We start from the raw sequence: 24,291 nt of genomic DNA, 5'->3' as shown, positions 1-24,291 counted from the left end.
TTAACTACTTAACGACCGCCGCATGCCATTGTACGTCATCACAATGGCATGTACAGGCACAAGCACGTACATGTACGTGCTTGCCTTCCAGCGGGAGAGGGTCCGATCGGACCCCCCACCGATCGGACCCTCTCCCGCTGGATGCATCGGTCCGGTTCGCTTCAGGAGCGATCCGGGATGAGGGGATGGCCGTTGGTTTCTGGACATCCCCTCTCGATCGCTCCTGGCGAATGAGAAGCTTCCTCCCACTGTGTATTATATACACAGGCAGGGAGGAAGTGATGTCATTCTCCATGGTTCGGTCTTATTGACCGGACTACGAGGAGAGGACACAGTAAGTCTGCACCAAACACTACACTGACACTAACTGACACTAACTAACACACAGGCACACAAACCCCCCCCCCCCATCCCCCCCCCTGATCACCCCCCCCCCCCCAGTCACAGTGTCACTGATTGCAGTGATCATTTATTTACTGATCACTGCATTCAGTGTCAGTTGTAAAAGTAAAAATTGTCAGGGCAGTTAGTGTTAGGTCCAGGGTAGCCCCCTATCACCCCCCAATAATGGTTTTAACCCCCTGATTGCCCTTAGAGTTAACCCTTTCACCCCCTTTTGCCAGTGTCACTAAGCGATCATTTTTCTGATCGCTGCATTAGTGTCGCTAGTGTCGCTAGGTAGCTGGTTATTTTTTTAGGTTCACCGCCAGGTTTTTATAGCGCTAGGTACCCCGATATACTACCCAATAATGGTTTTAACCCCCCGATTGCCCCTAGGTAACCCTTTCACCCCCTTTTGCCAGTGTCACTAAGCGATCATTTTTCTGATCGCTGCATTAGTGTCGCTAGTGTCGCTAGTGTCGCTAGGTAGCTAGTTATTTTTTTAGGTTCACCGCCAGGTTTTTATAGCGCTAGGTACCCCGATATACTACCCAATAATGGTTTTAACCCCCTGATTGCCCGTAGTTAACCCTTTCACCCCTTTTTGCCAGTGTCACTAAGCGATCATTTTTCTGATCGCTGCATTAGTGTCGCTAGTGTCGCTAGGTAGCTAGTTATTTTTTTAGGTTCACCGCCAGGTTTTTAGAGCGCTAGGTACCCCCATATACTACCCAATAATGATTTTAACCCCCTGATTGCCCCTAGTTAACCCTTTCACCAGCGATCACCGTATAAGTGTCACTGGTGACGCTGCTTAGCCAGTTAGTTATTTAGGTTCCCCGTCAGGTTTTTATATAGCGCCAGGGACCCCCATATACTACCTAATAAAAATTTGAACCCCCTGATTGCCCCAAGTTAACCCTTTCACCAGTGATCACCGTATAAGTGTTACGGGTGACTCTGGTTAGTTAGTTTGCTTTTTATAGCATCAGGGCACCCACCATTTATTACCCAATAAAGGTTTAACCCCCTGATCACCCAGCGGGTGATATCAATTAGGTTTTAGGGTCAGGGTCTGAGTCGCTCCAGGCAGCGCTAGGCTAGTGCCAGTACCGCTATCACCCACGCGCAAAGCATACACCTCCCGTAGTGGTATAGAATCTGAACAGATCAATATCTGATCTGATCAGATCTATACTAGCGTCCCCAGCAGTTTAGGGTTCCAAAAAAGCGCATTGTTAGCGGGATCAGCCCAGATACCTGCTAGCACCTGCGTTTTGCCCCTCCGCCCAGCCCACCCAAGTGCAGTATCAATCGATCGCTGTCACTTACAAAACACTAAACACATAACTGCAGCGATCGCAGAGTCAGGCCTGATCCCTGCGATCGCTAACAGTTTTTTTTGGTAGCGTTTTATATTTAAATCCGGAAGGCAGTGCTTGGTTTTCGGGGTCCCGTACGTGGCTAGGCTCCCAAAAAGTCCCCCACATGTGGTATCCCCGTACTCGGGAGAAGCAGCAGAATTTATTTTGGGGTGTAATTTGACTTATGCCCATAGCATGTGTGAGCAATATATCATTTAGTGACAACTTTGTGCAAAAAATAAATAAATATTGTAATATTCCTGCAACTTGTGGCAAAATATAAAATATTTCATGGACTCAACATGCCTCTCAGTAAATAGCTTGAGGTGTCTACTTTCCAAAATGGTCATTTGGGGGGGGGGGGGGGGGGGTTTGTGTTATTTTGGCATTTTATGGCCTTCGAAACTGTGATAGGTAGTGAGGAGTGAAATCAAAAATTTGCACCCTTAGAAACCCTGAAGGCAGTGATTGGATTTCGGGGTGCCGTATGTGGCTAGACTCCCAAAAAGTCCCACATATGTGGTATCCTCGTACTTAGGAGAAGCAGCAGAATATATTTTGGGGTGCAATTCCACATATAACTATGGCATGTGTGAGCAATATATCATTTAGTGACAACTTTTTGTAAACTTTTTTTTTTTTGTGTCATTATTAAATCACTTGGGACAAAAAAAAAATATTCAATGGGCTCAACATGCCCCTCAGCAATTTCCTTGGGGTGTCTACTTTCCAAAATGGCGTCATTTGGGGGGGTTTTGTGTTATTTTGGCATTTTATGGCCTTCGAAACTGTGATAGGTAGTGAGGAGTGAAATCAAAAATTTGCACCCTTAGAAATCCTGAAGGCAGTGATTGGATTTCGGGGTGCCGTACGCGGCTAGACTCCCAAAAAGTCCCACATATGTGGTATCCCCGTACTCAGGAGAAGCAGCAGAATATATTTTGGGGTGCAATTCCACATATGACTATGGCATGTGTGAGCAATATATCATTTAGTGACAACATTTTGTAAACTTTTTTTTTTGTGTGTCATTATTCAATTACTTGGGACAAAAAAAATATTCAGTGGGCTCAACATGCCTCTCCACAACTTCCTTAGGGTGTCTACTTTCCAAAATGGGGTCATTTGGGGGGGGGTTTGTACTGCCCTGCCATTTTAGCACCTCAAGAAATGAGATAGGCAGTCAAAAATTAAAAGCTGTGTAAATTCCAGAAAATGTACTCTAGTTTGTAGACGCTATAACTTTTGCGCAAACCAATAAATATACGCTTATTGACATTTTTTTTTACTAAAGACATGTGGCTGAATAAATTTTGCCCTAAATGTATAACTAAAATTGAGTTTATTCGATTTTTCTTATAACAAAAAGTAGAAAATATCTTTTTTTCTCAAAATTTTCGGTCTTTTTCCATTTATATTGCAAAAAATTAAAATCGCAGAGACAATCAAATACCATCAAAAGAAAGCTCTATTTGTGGGAAGAAAAGGACGCAAATTTCGTTTGGGTACAACATTGCATGACCGTGCAATTACCAGTTAAAGCAGTGCAGTGCAAAATTGTAAAAAGACCTCTGGTCCTTAGGCCGAAAATTGGTCCGGGGCTGAAGTGGTTAAGTAGAGTAAGGAGAGTTGTACACAGCAGGGGGTGCAGGGGATACCGAGATGAGGGGTGGACCCTGCAGAAGTCATGTGATAGTGTGACACAACGTGTCGGATGGAGCAGGTGACGTCACTTCCGGCCATTTGCAAATCGGAAGTTTGGTGAGAGACTCCATGTTTCTGGTTGGAATTCTGCTTTATGCTATTTTATCTATGAAAGTGCATATTGTTATGCAATAAAAGAGTTTTATTGTTAACACGGAGTGTGCTATAAGTATCTTCCCATTCCTTTTGATCCACAACTGCATTGGAGAGAAGGAGGACAGGTCTCTTGAAGGTACCCTGCAAAAAAAAAAAGTAGCGGCTAAGAGCTGGAGGTGGAATTGCACAGATCACCCTTAAAAAACTCAAATGACCTATTGGTCTAATATCAAGGTGAGCAGGTATTTCACTTAAAGGTGGAGTGGCAGCACTGGGACTAGAGCACATTGTCTTTTGAGCATAGTTTTATGGAAATTGGTGACATGGACTGAATACTTGAACCGTGTGAATGGTGAACATATTCATACATTAACCACATCAATACTGGGCGCTTTCGCCCCCTTCCTTCCCAGACCATTTTTCAGCTTTCGGCACTCTCGCACTTTCAATGACAATTGGGCGGTCATGCTACGCTGTACCCAAATCAAATTTTTATCATTTTGTTCGCACAAATAGAGCTTTATTTTGGTGGTATTTTTTCATGACTGTTTTTTATTTTTTGCGATATAATTGAAAAAAGAGCGGAAATTTGGAAAAAAAAATCAATATTTTCTTCTTTCTATTTTAAAAGAAATCTAATAAAATCGAATTTTGTCATAGATTTAAGCCAAAATGTATTCTGCTACATGTCTTTGGTAAAAAACATTCCGTTAAGTGTATAATAATTGGTTTGTATGATCACGGACATATGTACGCAAATGATCATGTACATATGTGTGTAGGTGATCACTGGGACCTGTGATTTTAGTGGGACATATGTGGGGGACATGTGTTTTTATTATTTGGGGACATGTGTGTTTTTGGGGACATTGTGTGGGGACATGTGTGTTTAACACTAGACTGATGATCAGTGAGTAAAAAACTGTAAAAAACAGCTCATACTCACTGATCACCTGCCAGCTGCAGCGATCCGCTCTCCTCAGAGATGACTTCCGTGGGAGGAGAGCCAATTGCCTAGCAACCGGTTGTTTGTTTACATCACATGACGGCTGTGATTGGACACAGCCGTCATGTGATCAGGGAGGCCAATCACAGAGCCCTCCTTCCGATCCGAGATGCACCGTGTCCGGGTGACACAAGCGCATCGGGATTGCGCCGCTGCACGGGCACGTGCGTGGCACGATCCCCCTCCTTCTGAAGGATGTTCCTGAACGTCCAGCCAGAAAGAGAGAGCTCACACCTGTACTTAAGTAATTAATAAGCATTTCAAGGACTTAATGTTTGAAATAACTTGAAATGATCACATTATTCTATTGCTTTTGTTTGTAATTCAGTCATTTCATAGGATTGTGATTTATGTAGCACGGTAATATTGTTGGACACAGGAGCACTTAAGCGCATATCCTATTAGGGTTTGTTCGTTTTGCTTGAGTTAAATTTAAAGGAAAAGCGCACTATTTATTTATTTATATTGTAATAGTGGTCAGTGTGATAGCACACTAAGAGAGGTAGCAGCAGTTCTATAAAGACATTAGTCACACAAGAGCACCAGAAATAACAATTACAGTAGTACCTTGGATTATGAGCATAATCCCTTCCAGCAGCATGCTTGTAATCCAAAGCACTCGTATATCAAAGCGAGTTTCTCCATAGGAATCAATGGAAACGAGTGGAGCAACGGATCATCACCGATCCGTGATCGAACCGGTCAACCTGTTCAGATCGGCACACCACGCGATCCGTGGAGCACTCCGCTGCCCCGGCCTTAGGAAAGGCTGTGGCTTCGGCCTAGCTCTGGAGCGGTGGCCATCTTGGTACACCCAGCGGCGGCAGTTAGCTGCGCACTGACGCCATCACCCCTCAACTGCTTGTGGATCTGATCTGGCCAGCTTCTATTCTGGTAAGGTAAGACTAAACACTAGTCTTCCTATATTGTATACAGTGGGGACATGTCTATTACAGTGGGGGAGATGTCCATTACAGTGGGGGAGATGACGTGGATATTGTTTTCATTTGCTGATCCGTAAAATGATCCGATCCGGGACTCTGATCCGAGGAACGATCCGAACCATGAGTTTTTTGATCCATTGCACCCCTAATGGAAACTAAGATAATTGGTTCCACAGTCACTGTTGGTGTATGGAGTACTGTATGTGGCCACAGGTGCAGCGGCGCTCGGAGACACTAGGAGACGTGCAGGCCTCCAAGCGTCTCCATGTGTCACCAGATGCGGTACTGCACAACCTGGCAGCTTGAATCCTGCTGGTCTTGTGAGTCAACGCTCGCATACCGAGTCAGGTTTTCACTGATTTAAAAAAAATAGCTCGTATTGCGAAACGCTCGTATACAACGTTACTCACAATCTGAGGTTTCACTGTTTACTGTTTGCATCCCATTATTTAGTACAAACGTATCTCCCATGGGACTTTGTTGTAGCCAGTCTATACCAAGGAAGATGGGAGGTTGGGAATTGGGGATATAACATCACACGTTCAGCAATTTAAGTGTAGTCGAGGATGTAAATTAGTGCCTTGAAATTAGAAGCTTAAAGTGCCCCTGACATAAAATGTAAAAAAATAAGAATAACATTCCCTCTAAAGAAGATATATAAGAAGCTTATCTGTACCTTTACCCTCACTGCCAACCTTTGCTACAACTCTCGAGAAATCCACCTCAACCCACACCAAGTTGCCTTTTGTCACCCTCATGTCACTGCAGGACACAGTAGTGACATAGAGGTCAGCGGCAGAAACAGCAGGATAGGAATCCAACACTCCTGGAAGTGTGTTGGATGAAGGGCACCATGGCTCTAAAACAGGCATTACTAAATGATGGACCGCGGTCTTGATCTGGACAGTGTCGGTGTCCCATCTGGACCTCCAAGGTCTCACCACTTAGGAGCCAGTCTTTGCCTCCAGCCACTGCTGCTGCTTTCATACTCACAGCAGAGTGGTGGGCAGGGCAGTTCTAGGCCGAGGGCGGGAGCAGACCGAAGAAACCTTTCAAGTTATCCAGCAGGTGACTGTGGGGGTGATGCGAAGGGGGTCAGTAGACACTATTGTGGGAGGAAGTGGCAGAGGACATCACTGTGGATGGGTAAGTGAAGGAGGATACAAGGATACTACTGTGGAGGTGGGGGTGATGTGAAGGGGGGCAGAGAGGGTACTACTTTGGGGGGGGGGGGGGGTATGTGAAAGGGTGCTAAGTACACCACTGTGAAGGTGAGCTGAGGGCACTGTAAGGGGGGGGGGATGTGGTGTGAAGTGGGGGATTGTGATGTGAAGGAGAGGGAACTGGAATGCGAAAGGGGGACTTTGATATAAAGGGGGGATTGTACTGTGCAGGGAGGTCTGAGGGCACTGATGTAAGAACCGAATTGTGATATGGGAGGAGGGTGCTGTGATGTGAAGGATCATGGTCATCCACAAACATGAGATTTGGACCTCTGCTAGAAGAAAATGTTACTGAGTGAAACTTTGTGAATTTTAATTCAACATCCCTGCTCTAAAGTATAGAATTCCAAAATTCACTGTGATCATAGGCATGCACACAGGGTGTGCCTGGGCACGCCCTAATTATCCCTTGTGGCACATAATCCTTCTGTTTAGACCACATATATTTCACACAAAAAAAAAATTATATATAATATAAAAAAATAAAATTGTAAAAAATATATATAATATAAAAATTCTTTTAAAAAATAATAAGAAAATAAAATTGTCAAAAATACAAAAAAATTAATAAAGTTGTAAAAAATACTAAAAAAATTAAATAATAAAAACTACTGCCACTGTCCACTGCCCTACTGACACCAATCTCTGTCCTACTGACACCATCCACTGCTCTAATGACAATGTCAGTATATATATATATACACATACACGCATATGTGTTTGAGCTTTTGGTGCACTTCCTAATGCAATAGGTTGCGCACACCTATGACTCTAATAATAATATTATTATATTGTATTGTAAATAAAGCCTGTAAACTGTGTTTTCAAGCTTAATTTACACAGGAGCCACTATCAGCACTCATTATGACAGTACCAGCAATTTCACACAGCTTGGGGGCCACAGACAAAGTCCAAGCCTCAGGTGTACACGGGGCTCCCAATGTACCTTCCAGTGCCTTGATGTACAGTAAAGGAGTACCTCATACCCCCCTTCCTTAGAGGTGCCTATTGTGTGTGATGTACTGTATAATCCAATGTTCCCAACACAGGAGCAGGTAGAAATCTAACATAAAGAAAGCTAAAATTCTTGCAACACACTTATATATACATTGCAAATGTTAGAAATAATTTTTAAAAAGTAGGATCTTTATTGTAATGGAAAAATTGAATGTACGGTTAGGTCAGATAAAAGTGTTATATGGATGTGCATGCTTGTTTAGAATCTGTAAATTATTTTCCCCTAGCTGTTAGCTAAATTTACATGTCTTACTCTTGGTATTTCTGCCAGACCAAAGCAGACAATTTGGCACTGAAACACAATCACTGGGGACAGCGTTGGCACCGTAGTCCTTGCACTGGCATTGAAAGCCTGGCTTCAGTTCACATCACCTGAGCAACATAACAAGACCTAGCATAATTCTACACATTTGCAAATGTTGTACCTACATGGATAGAATTTGTGAAATGTGTTGTATATTCTCTGATGTATATTATGAAATACTGTATTACAGGATTTTACACATAGCCTGTGATCTGACAATAAAGACCATTTAAGTTATGCGCCTGTATTGACCACCTTATGATGACTATCAATGACTACAAACATTAGCAGGCTGTACACTTTCCCAAACATTATAGAAAACAACCTATTACAGGGGCTAACAGCTTATAGCCATGGGGATGTGACTTTAATTCCCACTGGGTTGGAGATTATATATATATATGTATATTCTTTGTATATGCTCATGAAACACTTGGGTCAGTCATGCAGTCAGTAAAGTGTAAAACACTGGAATTCCTGTCCTGTTTTACTTTTTCTGGCTTAGTAACATAACAAGAAGAAACAAGCAGCGCAGATCTATAATCCCAACCAGTAACAAAATGTGATAAAATAAACCCGCTATATAAAAAATAAATAATATATACACTATACACGTGCAATAAACTCAGTGCAACAATTACCGGTAAATGCAATAATATAATTAAAGTGCATTGTAATCCCTATGAAATAAATTTATATGTTATCTCTTTCTCATTAATCAAGTTCATATGTGGTCAAAAAATTCATATGTGATTCAAAAAGAAATATTTTTTTTTCCATAAGGTTCATATAGAGTCACAAAAGAAAATCCAAGAAAAGTGTTCTTTAATCCCTTGTACACAGGGTCGGAAATTCCGACAGAAAATGTCCGATCGGACCATGTTATCGGAAAATCCGACCGTGTGTGTGCTCCATCGAACTTTTTCCATCGGAATGTCCGACCAACAAATTTTGAGAGCTGGATATAAAATTCTCCAACAACATGATCCGATCGGACTTTGTCCGATTGTTTGTAGAGAATTCCGATCGGACAAAGTGCCACGCATGCTCAGATCAAATTACAAGACCAAAGCTATTGGCTACTAGCCTGAATGTAGCCCCGTTGTAACCAACGAACGGCATCACATTCCGAACGATCGGATTTTCCGACAACTTTGTCCGATCGTGTGTATGCAACACTAGTTTCGGCCAAAATCCGTTGGAAAAAATCAGACGGATTTTGTTGTCGGAATGTCCGACCGTGTGTACAAGGGCTTATGGCTATCTTATTCCTATAGAAAACACCCAGTGTGATCCTTCACCATTCCCCCCCACCAGACTGACTCACCAGAGATAATGGCTGATCATATAATAGACTCACAAATGGCTTCTGCTCTGTGAGGATGTTGAATGATGAAACGTAATTAATGAGAAAACAATAGCATATTAATTTGTTTGCACATGCACTTTCTACAGTGATAGCCTGTATATTTTACACTTTTTGCTTGAGCATTTGCTCATTGATTTTTCAGGTAGCGGCTTTATTTTATCACAGTTTGTTAATGTTTGGGATCATAGATCTGCACTGCTTGTTCTCTCTTTTTTTTTAAACTATTTCTTGGTGTGCTCCAGGTAGCAGCGATCTTAATTGATGCCTTAATTTTTCCATTAATATCTTTGGCGCCAGATCGTTCTCTTTTTTCTTCATTTAGTAAAATAATAGTCCCCAATGAGATTGATTAAAGCCCAGTTGTACGTTCTTTACAAAGTCACATCCATATTTTTAGGGTGTTCAAAAATGATAGGTTTTCAGTGTCCCACCGGTCACATCACTGCCCCTGGGGTTGATTTACTAAAGGTGTATAGCCTGTTCCCTTTGCAAGGGAAATTGTACTTTGCAAGGGAATTTTCATCAGAGCTTAGTAAATGTGGTGACATTTCACTTTGCAAAGAAAATCCATGAAAAAAACAGCATTTTTTCTTGCACATGATTGGATAATCCACTAGGCTTTGGGTAAAATTCCCTTGCAAAGTGAACAGCCTGTTTGCCTTTAGTACATAAATTCCAATAATACAGCTTGTCCTCTGCCACTAGCTTGCAGCTAATGATCCCTGTTCTCCTTTGGGAGCAGTAATTTCAATGGGTCAGTCTGGAATGCCCATCCGAGTCAGGCCAAAAGCTCTGCAATAGTGATGATGTGGAAGTACGCTGTCATTCCTTGGCCAATGAGCTGTGTTCAGTAAACACCCTACACTGGGGCAATATCTACCTGTCTGACATTCTAAGGGAGATATATGCCTATGTATAACTACCCTCAAACTGATCAGTATAACTTGGACCCCTTTGCGTGAATGGTAGGTTTGCAGCTGTACAACTTATTGTCCATGCAACCACTATCTGCACACATATCCATGGTATGCATATAAGAAAGGGGATCATAGAACTAAATGACAAGAAGCAAGAAGGGGGCACCAGCCTTGTGCATTACCTTAGGTACCATTTATTGAAAAAAAAACAATGCATATAGTTATACTCACAAGAAAAACTAAAAATAGGCTCATAAAAATGGTAGAAAACCAGCCTCAGTCTTGAGCTCGAAAAGCAGCTCTAGGTGGAGATAGACAACATCGCAAGCCCCAAGGTAACACGTTTCAAGGGGCTATACCTTTTTTTCCCTGAAGAAGAGGGTGTATCCCTCAAACTGTGGTCATTTGAATGCAGCCATGGGTGTAACAGAAGCTGTGGTCTGGACTTTTCCTCCCATGAGACATGGTGGGATATTTTTGTCTTGGGCAATGTCTTCTAAGGGTGGAGTGAGACAAGCTTCTCACATCACTTCATCTGATGCTGGCACAAAGGAAGTAGTTTGAGTATTATTTATACCTATCTCTGTGCCTCTTCCCTTAAAGAAAAACTATAATGGTTTTGGGTAACTTTATTTATGTGTTAATTTATTGATTTTATTTTTTTGCTTTAATTTTTACACAATTATTAAACAAGGAATGGGTTTTTTGGTGCAACATTTCTATGCAATGCACCTCTAACAGATATAATACAGGAGACAGTCAGAGACTGCAGACATAGTACAGGAGATGGTCAGAGAATGCAGACATAGTACAGGAGATGGTCAAAGACTGAAGACATGATACAGGAGATGGTCAGAGACTGCAGACATGGTACAGGAGTTGATCAGAGACTGCAGACATGGTACAGATGATGGTCAGAGACTGCAGACATGGTACAGGCGATAGTCAGAGACTGCAGACGTAATACAGGAGATGATCAGAGACTGCAGGCAGGGTACAGGAGATGGCCAGAGACTGCAGACGTGGTACAGGAGACGGTCAAAGACTGCAGGCGTGGTACAGGAGATAGAGACTGCAGACGTGGTACAGGAGATAGTCAGAGACTGCAGACATGGTACAGGAACATCAATGCAGCCTGCCAGTGCCCAGCAGCCTACCAGTGCCCATCATTTGCAGCCTGCCTGTGCCTCGCCAGTACCCAGCAGCCTACCGGTGGCAGTATTAGCAAGGCAAAGCCAAGAACAGTGCTCTATCTATGGAGGAAAGCTGTCAGCACACTGCGTTAAGGAGCGGCTTGTCAGTATAATCAGTGGGAGGAGCATTATTAGTGTGCAGAGCAGCAGGGGTTAAGAGTGCAGGACTTGTTGTTTGACACAGAAACAGTGAGCCCGCTCAGTGAGACTGCAGACATAGTACAGGAGATGATCAGAGACTGCAGACATAGTACAGGAGTTGATCAGAGACTGTAGACATTGTACAAGAGATGATCAGAGACTGCAGACATAGTACAGGAGATGATCAGAGACTGCAGACATAGTACAGGAGATGATCAGAGACTGCAGACATAGTACAGGAGATGATCAGAGACTGCAGACATAGTACAGGAGATGGTCAGACACTGCAGACATAGCCCCTCTTATTGCGGTGTGCTGACAGATTTCCTCCATAGAGTACTGTTTTACTTTCAGCCGCCACGTTGAGGAGTGAGGGAGGGGAAGAGAGAGGAGAGGGCTGGATGGAGGCGCTCAAGAATGACACCCCTGTACTGGATGGCACCAGGGGGGCCACCCCACTGGTGCCCGCCTCATTTTCGGCTCTATTATCGGTGTGTTTTCTCTTTTGGCAAGGTGCCGAAAACGCAGTTTTCGCCCGGTTTCGGGGCATCCCTAAAACAATATTTTATTTCTTATGTATTTGTATAAAATCTTTATTTGATAATTAAACATTTGTTAAGAGGGTCTTGTGTGACACAATTTGCAGTACAGTATATGCTGGGCTTTCTATGAAGAATACCCTGCATTTCCACCATGCTTTCCAGCAGCCTCACTATACTGGCTAATTAAGAAGTTCCCATAACTTGGTAGTGTTTCTGCTAAAGTGGGCTGAACATTTATTATCGGATACTTCTGTAAAGCTATATGCTGGGCGTCCTAGTAAGAAAGCTATGCTAGAAGTGGATATGAAAATTTTGTAGGCATTTCTTGCATAGAGCACCATGTAGTAGTCACTAGTATTGGATATGCAATATTTATAGGCAGTATTCCAGATTAGAAAAAAAAAAATTCTACAATTTGCATTTTTTTCACATAAATAATGAAATATAAATAAAAGAAACTGTACATTTATGAATTCTATGCCCACACCAGACACAGCAACAGGCTTATTTTAATGCCCACCACCACTAACAGCATACAACATTGTCAATTTTTCTGTGCCTGAAAGGAAGCTGTGTGTAAGCATCCAATCACAATTTAGTTTCTACATGGACTTAATTTCTTAGCTTAGATGCTATGGGCTCCCTCTTCCAATGTTTCACTCCTCCACTCTTTTTTATTTTTTTCTTGAGAACTCCATACTATCTGACTTTGCAGGTGTGCCTATATGATGCCGCCATTGCAATGTCCTTGAGCTTTCCTATATTTAGCTTATAGTTGCTGCAAGCAAAGTTGGGGATGGGAGCAGAGCTAGGATTATGGAAGAGAGATCTCACCAAAAGGAGCTGTTGCAGCTGCAAATCCAGAATTTATACACTTCTCCCAGGATCTCCGGGGGGGTTAGCACTCATGAACACTTATCCTTCCTTAAAAGGTCCTATGCATCCCACTCCCAGTACAGTTAGACCATGATCCCAGTCCACTTAGACCATGTTTCATTAGAAAGGACCACTACATCTGGCTCTTCTGGTTATACCTCAGACTCACACTGATCTTCTGCCCTGGCCAGGGCCTTTGCAGTAGCTCACTACATCTGAAGGTATGTCGAATGTTTGGCTTCAGTGCCCCAACTATTCGAGGGTCCTCCCAGCCAATCAGCAGAGCTTCACCACATTCACTATGCTAAGGGTAAATTCCCTTACAGAGCCAATTTGCCTTTAGTAAATCAACTCCAGTGCATTTAATTTGTAGTAATGTACTAGGTATCATATTTAGAGTAGAGTGGGGAAACTATATTGGGTTGTCACTGCTAAGTTGGAGTATTGTTGAGAGTTCTCTCTCTATAGAGACAGCAACAATGCAAGTTCAGATGAAAACCCAAATTTGGTATTTCTGGATTGTCACAAACATGCTAGGGTGAAATTAATCTTGACAGTTCAGAGACGTGGTAAAGATTTGGTGAGAATCAATTAATACCCCCTTTCACCAACAGCAGAGCTAAAAGCAAAACTTCATTTTGGAGTAAGGGAAGGTCAAGAATACGTTCTTACCAAGTGCAACTTCCCTTGCAAAGTGAACAGTCTATTTTCTTTTAGTAAATCAAACCCTTTAAGTCATTGACAAGGCAGCAGTCAGAAAAAAAAAATGACTTTTTGAGTTCAGAGGTTCACAATAGGCTGGCAACTAGAATTTTCAGGAGAGGTCAGCAATTGCAAACTTAATTTTTATTTTTCCCGTGACGAATTTCATAAAAAAATATGAAACCTGGAGTTTTCCTTTAACTTCTCTGGAAAAGATGCAGGGAGAGGTAAAGCAATGTTTTCTACATTTCCCTTTTCTGCAGTTCTTCTCGTCTTTTGGGGACCTTCTCTGCTGAAGTGGCTGACCGAGCAACTGAGGAGGAGCTTGCGAATCCTTTCATTAACCATCCCCATTGTATCGCTGCCCCAGATATGTGTGTTACATGTGGTATTCTCTTTAAAATATGCATTCCTTTGTCTACGTAACGTCTAAATGACTAAAATATTAATCACAGGTTTTCTGAAAATAATGATCGCCTCTAATAATGGTATGTTGATGCTTTCATTTTAATCTTCCATTAATAATAAAAAATGGAAACTCTGAGATCTTAGAAGTTTTGTCTCAGTAGCCTGGGTGAATCACTCTCACTTACCCTCCATGTGAATAACACGAGGGGCTGACACTCCTGAAAACAGGCCTGCAAAAAAGAGAAAATACGCTATGACATTTCCTTCCTCCCCCAGAGGAGTAACTGCCACTAACCAAAGTTATTTTCATGAAAGCTCTTTTGCTTTAGATGCAGAATATTAAGAGAGCAAAACACTTTAGGACACAGTCTTGTCACCAGATGTTCTTTGCCTCTAATGTATTTGTTAAGCGGTGTTCTTTTTAAATAGGTCATGTAAAATTTTTATTTTTTTCCATTGTGCCAAGGATGTCAATGCGTTCTTTATTACAAACTTACTAATACATAGGGATAGCATCCAAATTTGCCTATTTCGGTGGTTCTCTTGGATTTTTTTCTTTTTGGACCGTCAAAAAATTTGAGAATTTCCGGAGAAAATACGGTTTATTTAGGGGCTGAGGTTTAATGGGTTTGAAGGCTGTTAAAATCCATATTTTTATTACAAAATATTTTTAAGAATTCGGCTATTCCAGGCTGGATCCTAGCATGTCACTATCTAGCCACTTGTCAAAAACTGTTACTACATATTTTTGGAGTCAAGTCATCTTTTACAAATTTGGCCTGTCTCATTAGTGACATTCTATCAACCTGACTTCCTTATAGTGGTAGGTAAAGACAAGGTAGAAGAAAATAAAACTATTAACACTTTAGTGAATGTGGAGAAACTTAATTTTGCAAAGAAATACACAAGCACATTCAAGGGAAAGAAAAAATGAAGACAATTCAGTATTAAGAAGGAAAATATATAATAGTAATAATAATATATATATATATATATATATATATATATATATATATATATATATATACACTGCTCAAAAAAGTGAAAGGAACTCTTTGAAAAAACATCAAATCTCAATGGGGAAAAATACGCTGGATATCTATGCTGATATGGACTGGGTAATGTGTTAGGAAAGAAAGGATGCCACATCATTTGATGGGAATGAAAATTATCAACCTACAGAGGGCTGAACATGACATGCTCCTAAGGGGTATGCTCCTAATGAAGATGATGGATGGTGTCCTGGGGTATTTACTCCCAGATCTGGACCAGGGCATCACTGAGCTCCTGAACAAACTGAGGTGCAACCTGGTGGCATCTGATAATGGCATCCAGCATAATGTCCCAGAGGTATTCTATTGGATTCAGGTCAGGCGAGAGTGGGGGCCATTCAATGGTATGAATTCCTTCATCCTCCAGGAACGGATATCAGCAGGATCAACAGAACTAGCTTCCCCATTGGAAGATTTCCCTTCTATTACTTTTCTAGTGACAACCCAAAATTTGTGATTTTCTTTCACTTTGGATGATAATGATAAACATGGCAAATAGAGAGGGTAAATCTCTCTAAGGGGGCAAAGATAGCAATAAAACCTGATGGGTGTTCTAATCCTTCTCCTCTCTATCCACTCTATCCTGAACTTTAGGTCGGGGGTCTCAAACTGCCGGCCCTCTAGCTGTTGCGAAACTACAATTCCCATGATGCCTTAGCCTGTGGGAGTCATGCTTGTCAGCCTTGCAATGCCCCATGAGACTTGTAGTTTTGCAACAATTGGAGAGCCACCAGTTTGAAACCCCTGTATACTTGAAGTCATCCATTTGAGTTGAATTTCATACAGTGATTTTTTTATTTTTTATTATTCCCCACCCCCTTTTGCTTAAAAAGCCTCTTAAGTTTTGACTTTGCTTGCCTGATTTTTTATGTGTTCTCTGTTGCAGATTTCTCGTCATCGAAGGAATCATTCTCAACACTACGTGACTGAGAACAGAATTTCTAAAGATAACCTAGTAAGTTCTTTGATTAAAGTGAACCTTTTCTTTCAAGCAATTATAAAGATCAGTAGTGTATTCCAGTACATCTTTTCTTGAGAAATTACTGTTGTAGGCTTAAAGGATAAGTTTACCTTTTCAGGCAGAATTTCACTTTGCATAATAAGAAGAAGGGATTTCTAATGTTATCTCTGGACCAGCTCTCCCACTGTGCTTTTCCCTCACTTACCTTATCTACAGAAGGCTTCAAAATCTCATCTGTCTATTTGGATATTTAAAATTATTGTCAGATTTCATCACTTCCTGTAGATTTTCTCCCAGCATTCACTTCCTGTTGATGATCTCCCAGTATTCACTTCCTGTAGATGATCTCCCAGCATTAACTTCCTGTAGATGATCTCCCAGCATTCACTTCCTGTTGATAATCTCTCTGCAACATTTACTTCCTTGTTGCATCACAGAAGAGGGTGTGATCGGGCATGTTCACCACTCTGGACCACACCTCCCTCTGTCACATACCTGGTGGTTTGGCCCAGTATGCAGGGGGCAACCTCTCGTATACCTCTGACTCGAGAACCCCCGATAGAGCAGACAGGGGCTTAGAAGTGCAAAGGGGCACAAGTGCCTGACAGGTAAGCTGATGCAGGGGGCTGATCCAGACTTCCGATGCAACTGAGAAGAGACTGGCAGGAGGTGGCAGGCAGAAGAGACTGGCAGCTGAAGGCAGGCAGAAGAGACTGGCAGCTGGAGGGAGGCAGAAGAGGCTGGCAGCTGATGACAGGCTGAAGCAGTAGTCAGGTAGGAAGCAGGACACAGCAGACAGTAGGGAGGTGTTCTGTAGTTCATTTCACAAGCAAGTGCAGGCAGGCCGGGTCAAACACCGGTGGGTAGATCAGGTGCAGGAACAAATGCCAAAGAGGAGTCAAGGTACTAGCCGGTTCGGTAACAGGCGGGCAGCAAACAGGCCAGGGAGCAGCAGAAGAGTAGTCAGAACAAGCCGGGTTCGGAGACGGGTAGCAGGCAGGGATGGTCAGGAACAAGCCGGGTCAACAGGAATCAGATGAAAGTAACTGGCAACAGGGGTCTCAGGAAATGCTGTATACTGGACAGCAAGACAGCAAGGCAACAGTCTCCTATAAATAGCGCATCTTGGCGCCAAGCGCTGTCACGAGGAGTGCCGTCAGTCACGCCATTGCGCACGCGTGTGCGCCAAACAGCTCTTCTAATAGGTACCCTGCGCACAGGTAATCTTCTGTCCCCCTTATTGCTGGAAAACCTTTCCTGACACCCTCATTACTATACCATCTTCTGCCCACTTTCTGTACAGTTTGATTGTACAATTTCCTTTAGATCTAACATCAGCTATGTAGTGCAAGGGCCTGTCTGATTTGATATAAATGTAACCACTTCCCGCCCAAGGTACGTCCAGAGTCCTTGACTTTGCGGGGGTATATCTGAATGATGCCTGCAGCTACAGACATCATTCAGATATCGTGTTTTAGTGCCGGTGGTTCCCTACACCATAAGAATGATCATAGCGGCTGTTCCACCGCTTGATCGTTCTTACGGGCAGTGAGAGGGGATGCCCCCTCCCACTGTCCTCCGGTGCTTCTACTGACTCCATTGGTGAGTCGGAGACAGAATCCGCCGGCCCCGGATGGTGATCATAGAGATTTACGGTAGACCAGATGGTTGCCGGAGTCTCTCTGATCGTTCGGAGGCTGGGTGCAATGTTATGACGCCACGCCCGGCCTCTGCATTGAAACGAATGTTAAAATGTGTCAAACTAAAAAAATAAAAATAAAATGAACAATAAAAAAAATAAAATTAAAGCACCCCTGTCCCTGTGTGCTCACATGCAGAAGCGAACGCATATGTAAGTCCTGCCCACGTATGAAAACGGTGTTCAAACCACACGTGAGATATTGCCACGAACGTTAGAGTGAGAGCAATAATTCTAGACCTAGACCTCCTCTGTAACTCAAAACATGTAACAGTAAAAAATTTAAAGCGTCGCCTATGGGGATTTTTACATACCGAAATTTGGTGCCATTCCACGAGTGTGTGCAATTTTGAAGCGTGATATGTTAGGTATCTATTTACTCGGCATAACTTCATCTTTCACACAATTGGGCTAACTTTAATTTTTTTTTTTTTTTTTAAGTGTTAGAAAAATTGCTGCGCAAATACCATGTGAGATAAAAAGTTGCAGCAGCCACCATTGTATTCTCTAGGGTCTTCGCTAAAAAAAACCATATATAATGTTTGGGTGTTCCAGGTAATTTTCTAGCAAAAAAATGATAAATTTTACATGTAGGAGATCAATGTCAGAATTGGCCTGGATTTGAAGTGGTTAATGAATTGTTCAGGTGGATCCTCCTATTCCATTTATACAAGTACATAGGAGGGAGTGGATAGAGACACGTAGCGAGAACTCACATTCCTGTATTCACTTTTTTGGCATTTTGGAGCATTTCACTAGAAAAGCATAGGGCCACCCAGTCACTTGAATCACTACAAACGAAAGTCCAATCGGGTTAACGTTGTCGGAAAATTTTATAGCCAAGCTCTCAAACTTTGTCTGTCGGATATTCCGACGGAAACAGTCTGATGGAGCCCACACACGATCGGATTATTCGACAACACCGTCCGATCGGACAAGGGCTTAGACATCCAAAATTCAGGGGAAGAAGGGTAAAGAGATATTAAAAAATAAGTAAAATTATAATGATATAAAATAATACATACTTACAGTATATACAAAAGTCAGACACAATTATTGAGTATAACTGAAGTAGAATTAGCATTTTATGTAATTTTATTCTTATTATCTTTTACATTGTTCACATCACAATTATATGAAGATGGAAACAAATGAACAGATATATATATCAATTTATGTGCTGACATTTATTTATTATCTGGTCTGGAAGTCTCCTGGACTCTCTCCATAGATAACAATAAATAACTTATTAGGCTAATAATCAAAAACCCAAATTCTGTGCTATGCGTGTAATGCATGTATGGTATTAAAACAAAGATTTAGTATATATTCAGTTTAAAAAATATACTTCTATACAAAATATTTATATATTTATTTTTTATTTTTTCACATTTAGACAGATTCCACTTAAATACCTGTTTTCCATAAATCTCTTGTTACATTTTGCAAAATCACTTTACTGTAGAAATCTTGTCATTTGTGTTGACCCTTACCATATGGCGTGTCACATCCCATGCTCATCTACCCGTTCGAAGTGTGCTAATCTGATGCAAGTCCCATGACGTATTGGTTCACTAACCGTCAACTGTGCATCGGCTTATTGACAGGAGCAAGTTTACTGATGCAGTTGAAAGCTGAAAATCAGTTTAGAAATTTTACAGTTTAATTTGGTTAATGTGTATTGTGTGTCATCACTGTTTTTTTTATTTTTTTATTCAGTGTTGTCACCGATTCTTTTTTTTTTTATTTATTTATGGTAATCGTAGATCATCTGCTTAAAACAACACATTTAAAATGTATGTCAAGCCAAAAAACAAATCTAGCTTTGGATAAAATGGGGACGAATTAGTGCTCCTGTCTGCTTTTTACTGCTGTCCAGGGCTCTGTTATGCCACATACACATGATCGGAATTTTGGTCGGAAAAAGCTCTGATGGTTTTAACGATGGAATTTACGATGGGATTTCGCTCAACCTGTCTTGCATACACACGGTCACACCAAATTCCGACCGTCACGAACGCGGTGACGTACAACACGTACGACGGGGCTAGAAAAAGGAATTTCAATATCCAGTAGCCAATAGCTTCCGTCTCATAGTTGAATATGAGCATGCGTGAGTTTTTGCGCGTCGGAATTGCATACACACGATCGGAATTTCCGATAGAAACTTTTTCTGACTGAAAAATTGAGAACCTGCTCTCAATCTTTTGCTAGTGGAAATTTGGCCAGAAAATTCAGATGGAGCATACACACGGTTGCATTTTCCGACAAAAAGCTCTCATCAGTCTTTTGCTGGCCGAAATTCCGACCGTGTGTATGCAGCATTAGCGGATTTTACCCTCACTTCCTGTACAGCTGACAGTGGTTTTACTGGACAGGGAGCCTTATTTTGTGATAATCAGCTGTGATTAAAGAGGAACTGAACTTTGCCTAAAACCATAAAAAAAAATCCCTAACCCTGTTCTAACTAAAAAATAAATAAAAAATAAATACTTACTAGACCATGAAGTCCAGAGTTGTTTTGCTTAACCATTTCCCGCCGGTGGTTCCATTATCCTGATGGACTTCATATGATGTCTTTCAGGATAGCAGCCGGCTCGCGCCTGTGGGGGCACGTAGCTTGGCGATCAGTGGCGCGGCGTGTCAGTCTGACACACCGCACCACCGATCTCGGTAAAGAGCCTCTGATGGAGGCTCTTTACCATGTGAACAGCCGTGTCCAATCACTTTGTAAACAGGAAAAGCTGCAGATCGACTTTTCCTCACTCGCATCTGACAGACGCGAGTAGAGGAGAGGCGATCGGCTGCTCTCCTGTCAGGGGGGTCTGCACTGATTATCAGTGCAGCCCCCCCCCCTGAGGATGCCCACTTCAGACCACCAGGGATGCAACCAGGACCAACAGGGATTGCACCACTGATGACAACCAGGTAAGCCACCCATGGCCACCAGTGATGCCAATCTGTGCCCAAAATCAATGCCAATCAATGCCCACAAATGGTGCCAGTCAGTCCCCATCACTAATGCCTGCCAGTGCCTCCTTATCAGTGATGCCCAGCACCTCAGTCACCTCAGTGCCACCCATCAGTGTCCATCAGCGCCACCTATCAGTGCCCATCAGTGCCCATCTACTAGTATATATATATATATATATATATATATATATATATATATATATATATATATATATATATATATATATATATATATATACCACATTTTGGTGTGTGCACATTTATTTTATGCTTAGTACTTCGAATTGAGTTCAGTTGGCACCTGCATGAAGTTGGTCTAGTCATATCACAGTATCACAATTGGCTTTCACCAAAAATTACCTCCCGCACTGTCTAAAGATCTCGGAGTGTAGTATGGACATTAGAATGTTAGCTCCTTTGAATGCCATTAATGGTCTTAGGCACTCCATAAAGCCCTGATGAATAGGTTGGCACTATATAAATGACTGCAATAAATAATGTTATTCAGAAATGCCGTCACTCTAATTATGCAAATGAATTCCTCAGCCCTAGTTCGTTAGATTACTAGAAACAATTGCAACTGTTCCTCCTGTGTCCTTTGCATCTAATTGTTTGAGTGAAACGCTATCTGCTTGCCCGCGGATGTTTTTTCCTGGTTATTTAGTTAACCTTCCTTCAGCTGGAGAGATGCAAGAAGGGCAACAATTGAAAGGAATGATGGAAATTCTTCCAGGCAGGTTGAGCGCGGCACGGAGAGGAACACGGCAGTAACATGTGCAGATTACTGACAATTCGAGCATCTGTCTAATGAAGCTCTGTGAGGCTATTTTGATACATTTAGACTCTAATACAGGGGAACAAGACATGAACTGCCTTCCATAAAAAGTGCGAATGTATCTGCAGGCGAAGGAACGGATATAAAAAAAGTATTTAGTGATAGTTTGCAACTCTTGTCTAGAACATTGTAAGTTTGTGCTTAGCGTGAGTTTTGAGAAGCACATGCTAGGCCACTTGAGACGGCGGTCCACTCCTTATGTGTGGCATGAAACCAATAATGGTATACATTGGCATTCTCCTTTATAAGGAAAGTAGAACATTTTTCAACGGTATTGTAAAGATGACCAGAATGTAGCTGCTAATAGAGACCTTTTCTAAGAGAGATATGAAGCATCCATTTTTTGACTTCTCATTCTGCAAATGTGCTTTGCCTGGCTGACCCTTCTTCTGTTTCAGTACTTTAATGCCTAAGTTTAGTAAAAAGGAGAAAAAAAAAATAATAAAAAATATCAGCACAAGGGACATTACTTAGGCTTCGGTCACATGTGCAGCCATGGGGCAGTAAAACCAGACAGTTGAACCACTGATTATTACCCCTTCCTGACCATTTATCTGAACACTGAAATGCAGCTGCTCACGTCTGTATACATGAAAAAAAAAAAAAAAAAACGAACGAGCATGAAACAAAAATTAAACAGCATGTTACTTTTGGTGGGCTGAGCTGCAACTGCGCCACAACCATGCATAGCTCCCAACTGGCCCTGATTTGGAGGGACTGACCCTGATTTGGAGCAAAGTCCCTCTGTCCCTCGTTCCCCACCATTTGTCCCTCATTTATAAAGGAATAGTGGTGGTAAAAAAAAGCACATGTGGATTCAACTAACCTTTTTTTTTGGGTTAATTCTCCTTTAAGGGTGTGTGGCAGGGGGTGTGGCCTATGCCTACATAGGTTTGCTAGTAGGAGTCCCTCGTTCCCATCTCAAAATGTTGGCAGGTATGACCACATGCAATGCACATGATTGTTTTGAAGTAGTATGGCATAATGCCTCCTACCCTCCTAAAGTGACCCACCATGGACCACCATGGACCACCATGGACTACCAGTGCTTGTATGTACAAGCCTTTACTATTAATTCATGTGTCCCTGGTGCTCCTGCTTTAGTTAAAATCCTCTTCCTCCAATCCCCCTCCTACCCCCACTGCTGCAATCATCTGATTCAGTGGGGATCAATAGAGCAAAGGGATCTGTCATATGCACTCATCAAGAGTATGGACTTGACCACCTTTTTCCACCTACCTCCTCCATTCATAGATTGTTTTTTATTTGTTGAAGTTGTAGTACAGTTTCTATGAATAAAGTACAGAGCAGGCAGGGCCATAGTTAGCACTATTAATGAGTGGGGATGCATCTATATGCATTGAGTAATTAGGAAAGTTTGGAGTTTAGATGATGCTCTCTGTTGATTAATTTAATAACTGTAATCCAGTCTAACACTATGTCAAACAAAACCAAAGTAAAATCCCAGCTCAACTTACCAACCAGCCTGAAGCCAACCAAATTATCCTAACAGTATGCGACAAAACCAGGGTCTTGCAAATACATGCGTAAGCTGCAGAGCCCCTTCATGGCACCCCAGTATTATCTGCAGTCCTAACTCTAAATTTTGAGAGCCTCCATAGTAGAAGCACATGCATTACAACAAATAGGCAGCTTATACAAGTATTTCATAGTTTCATAGTTTCATAGTTAGTAAGGTTGAATAAAGACACCAGTCCATCCAGTTCAACCTGAGTGAGTGTCTACAATAGACCCCATCCCTGTACATTGTACACTCACATTGGTCCCTACCCTCAAGGCACCCACAATCCAAGGTCCCCATTCATATACTAGGGCCAATTTTGGACAGAAGCCAATTAACCTACCTGCATGTCTTTGGATTGTGGGAGGAAACCGGAGTACCCGGAGGAAACCCACGCAGGCACAGGGAGAACATGCAAACTCCAGGCAGGTAGTGTCGTGGTTGGGATTTGAACCAGCGACGCTTCTTACTGCTAGGTGAGAGTGCTAACCACTACACCACTGTGCCACATTTGCAAATGTGTGCAAACAAAACCCCTGTTTTTCATGCATACTAATAGACATGATAATTTGTTTGGTTGCAGACTGGTTCGTAAATTAAGTTGGGACTTTTCTTTTGTTTTGTTTGACTTGAGTCACCCTTCCATGTGCCTTTTCCTGCAAAAGCCAGTTATAGGTGGGGGCAGTGGCCATTTGTTAACACTAACTATACTTAAAAATGTTTCCTCCCCCCTCCTGCTACTTAACCTCCTTAACCTGTTTAAAAAAAAAAGATCTGTATACTAACCTTTTTTAAAGAGGAAGTAAACCCTGGTGGGTTTTACTTCCTCTTTATTTTCCTGCAAAGGTAAAGCATAATGGGCTACTATGCATCGCATAGTAGCCCATTATGTGTCACTTACCTGAAACCGAAGACTGCAATGTTTCCATTGTCCCCACTAGCAGGGAGCATCCATCTTCGCTCCTCTTCCTTCCAGGGCCATGAACTCTGGCTCTCTAACTGGCTGGAGTCGCGTGATGTCACTCCCACGCATGTGCGTGGGAGCCGCCAGTCATGGCAAGA

General features: G+C 42.1%; 1 protein-coding gene across 3 annotated transcripts in view; it reads left to right on the top strand.

The window, feature by feature from the left end:
- Positions 1 to 24,291, top strand: part of ARHGAP15 (Rho GTPase activating protein 15) — a 978,992-nt gene that overhangs the window by 135,775 nt on the left and 818,926 nt on the right. For all 3 annotated transcript variants that reach the window (XM_077447752.1, XM_077447751.1, XM_077447750.1), the window contains exon 4: positions 16,126 to 16,194. In XM_077447752.1, coding sequence (XP_077303878.1) covers positions 16,126 to 16,194 — 69 coding nt within the window. The remainder of the gene's footprint in view (positions 1 to 16,125; positions 16,195 to 24,291) is intronic.

This window comes from Lithobates pipiens, unplaced genomic scaffold (genome assembly GCF_037356315.1).
Source record: "Lithobates pipiens isolate NorthernLeopardFrog02 unplaced genomic scaffold, aLitPip1_a1.2 Scaffold_22, whole genome shotgun sequence".
Taxonomy (NCBI): Eukaryota; Metazoa; Chordata; class Amphibia; order Anura; family Ranidae; genus Lithobates; species Lithobates pipiens.
This window is presented reverse-complemented; position numbering and strand designations above follow the sequence as displayed.